The sequence below is a fragment of the Amblyomma americanum genome, chromosome 7 (genome assembly GCF_052857255.1).
Source record: "Amblyomma americanum isolate KBUSLIRL-KWMA chromosome 7, ASM5285725v1, whole genome shotgun sequence".
NCBI lineage: Eukaryota > Metazoa > Arthropoda > Arachnida > Ixodida > Ixodidae > Amblyomma > Amblyomma americanum.
This window is the reverse complement of record NC_135503.1, coordinates 154905841-154909086: the sequence shown is the minus strand read 5'-3', so window position 1 is coordinate 154909086 and position 3246 is coordinate 154905841. Positions and strand designations below refer to the sequence as shown.

General features: G+C 47.8%; 1 protein-coding gene across 1 annotated transcript in view; it reads left to right on the top strand.

The window, feature by feature from the left end:
* Positions 1–2645, top strand: part of LOC144096697 (uncharacterized) — a 44289-nt gene extending 41644 nt beyond the window's left edge. Inside the window, exons 4-6 of the mRNA XM_077629538.1 lie at positions 1–216; positions 302–425; positions 2523–2645. The exon at positions 1–216 is cut by the window's left edge and continues 35 nt beyond it. Of these exons, the coding sequence (XP_077485664.1) occupies positions 1–216; positions 302–424 (339 nt within the window). The 3' untranslated portion in view covers position 425; positions 2523–2645. The remainder of the gene's footprint in view (positions 217–301; positions 426–2522) is intronic.
* Positions 2646–3246: the final 601 nt, after the last annotated feature.

Below are 3246 nucleotides of genomic sequence, written 5' to 3'. Positions count from 1 at the left end.
CCACCAACACAAGCTGCACCGCACCAGCAAGGTGGCTCAATCAGGCTGCCGCATGCACTTTTACCTCGCCAGCAAGACCACCCAGGTAGTGTACAGCAAAGGCACAACGCGATCGCCGCCCTAATAGAACAACAAGGGCGCCTGGCCACAATACAGGACCAGCAGCTCCGGCAGATGACGACAGACCTGGCACGCATCAGGGCCCACCTGGCAGGGGTAGAGTATTAAAGACTATGTTTGTTCAGCGTTTCCCTCAGGACGGGCATAAAGAACGCTTGTTGTCTTTGCAAAAAAAAAAAAGATTGCGAGCCTGCAGGTCCGCCAGGTCAACGCCGTCGAGGAGTTGGTGCAGGCCCTGCGTGACATTAACAGCACACTGCAGGGCCGCAACCAGGCGCCCTGTGAGAATGGTGGCGATCCATAAGGTGAGTTCAGAGGAACAGAACAGAGCACGACCTTGGCAGTCAGAGCAGTGTAGTGAGAAAAGCCATGATAGGCCGTGCAGACTACTGTACGGAGAGGTATTTTTGGCTCCTCAGTTCTAGGATGCAGGTTAAATACCTGTCACAGCGGTCGCGTTTCGATGGAGGCAAAACGCCGAAGAAACCCATGAGCTATGCAATGTCAGTGCATGATCAGGAGCCCTAGGCAGTCAAAATTAATACAGAGACCTCTGCTACTGTGCCTTTTTCTCTGTTCCTGCTTTCATTTCCTCCTCCATCCCTTCGCCCACAGCACTGTTGAGGTGACCTCCCAGAAGTGGAATAGTTACTGTGTCTTTCCTTTCTATAAAAACCAAATTTCATAGCTTAATGTGTTAAAAACAGTAGATGGCATATGTGACAGGAGACAGTCCTCGAAAAATAACAATGAATGGTCTGAAGCGGAAAAAGAAAAGGAGGGAGCAGTGGCACTATGAGATGCTATATCATGCATGCTGATAAAGCCAGTCAGGTGGCAACTCAATCTACAGTACAATGTGTAGCAGAGGTGTTGGTAATGTATAAATGTGCCCTTAGGTTATAACCACGAACTTAAAGGTGACACCACTGTGCCATACGCAGTTGGCACATGTCACGAACAGAAGCAAAAAAATTTCACGTTAACATACAAGTAAAATGTAGGCAACGCCTCACTACAGCAAGTGAGGTTTGTGTAAGTGCAGCCAAGACACTCCAATCACTCAAAAATGGCAATGAGAGTGTTTGGAAGCATCGCAAAGGTGGCAAATGCAACATGAAATATGAGGGCCACTATGACTGCTTTTCACGACATTGTGTTCATCGTGTGTTCATCAAAAACACCAATGCCCTTAACATCATTTCCTTTAATGAACAAGTATTTGTGCATACATGTCTTTCTGAGGTCATACTGAACCTGTGATGTCATTCGACTGTGCAGCACAGGCTGGCAACTCTTTAGAACTCGTGACACCTCTGATATAACGTGTCTTGCCCGTGACAGTGAAGCGGAAACGGAATGAGATGTAAGATTGCTCATTAAGGATGTGTAAAAAACTACGATTCTCATGCGAAGCACATCAGTCAGAGTTCAATGTTATACTAAGTTCGTGACTAGATAAAAGCACAGCGAACATTTCCTCTCCTGTCTTGCGCAAACACTTCTCTGCTGGATGAAATTGCACTCTCAGGGAGATACCGTTGGCACCTTGCATCTTGTGTACTGTGCGCACCTTGTGACTTGCAGCGATGCTGATGCCCAGAGAGGTAACATAATGCTCAAGTGGTTGCCAATGAATGGTAGCCAAAACACAACACAACGACACAGGCTCCATACTGGAGGCACTGAGGACAGGGAAAAAAGTTCTTTTGCAGGTAGATGGTGAACGGACAGACTGTTGTCTTGGCCTGCTGCACACATACTGACAGTACACGGCACAGCATACAAACAAGTCCTGAAGATAGCATTAACATACAGCCCATATTTCACAGAGTGTAGGATAGGCGTGATACAAGGTCACACACATGGCCACAGTTAGCTCCAATGGTGGGCGACGCCCACTTCTTTTAACACTACAATGCTGGCAGGTGCAACGGCGACGACGACCCCTGCCACAATGTCGACTATGACAGGACTTCGCCAAATGCTGCACATGCCACTGTAAAGAGCACTGTGCACAGTAGCAGCTTTTCACAACACTGCACCAACACACATAACTTCACACATGAAGCACTCAGCTTGAAGCAGCACACTGTAGACTGCGTTTGTACAGCACCACTGAAGCTGAATTCCTTGCGGGGGCACATCCTCTTGATGAAGACAATGCAATGAGAAGTGAGCAGAGGCTTCGTGCCTCAGGGAAGAAATACTGCGAATACAGCGTTCTGTGCTCACAGACACAACGCAGTATGATGACACACAGCACATGCTGCGGCACGAATATATTAAATAAATAGCCGGAACCGAGTTTTCACTTTAAACAAAAGCTTAAAAATAAACAGTGCAACATACTTGTTGCCGTATGAAACAAAGTATGCAATAATGCCAATCCTTGCTTGCAGGGTGGCTGGTGCTGGCGAGGTGGCTGGTGCAGGCGAGGCAGCTGGTGCTGCCGAGGCAGCTGCTGGCTGGACATAAACGTGTCTACAGGCGAGGCTGGCACAAAAATGTCTGCAGCAGCTGGTCACGCTTATATCTACCTGCCTGGTATAGAGCAGGAAAGGCACCGTTGTCATCACAGAGGTCTGTGTCATCATCAGGGTCACCGTTGTCAGGGGGGTCAAGTTGAGGCAGCCGTGAATATATGCACACATTGTGCAACACTGCACAAGCTGCAACAATCTTCGCTGCGGTCTCCGGTTCGTAGTGCAGTGCGCGGTACCGTTGTAGACACATGAACCGGCTCTTCAGGACACCAATCGTGCGCTCGACAACAGACCTCGGCGATGAATGTGCACTGTTGAACCTGGTAGCAGGACTGCCAGGAGCGTGACATCCTGGAATAGGTGTGACCAACCATGGCTGCAGCGGGTAGGCGCCATCACCTGCAGGCCAATGAAGACTGACATTTTTCAAAATGCGCAACATCTGCAATTAGGGTGCATGAATTTTTCAGTCCATTATTTATTTCATCATTTATTACTTTTCTCCCCTCATTACAAAGGCCTCTATTTATGATACAATAATTATTGCTATCATTGTTATCAGCCATGATACAGGCAATATAGCAGCCTGTAAGTTTGCTGTATACAAATGGTGACATGTACCTGTAGACATATCAGCTTT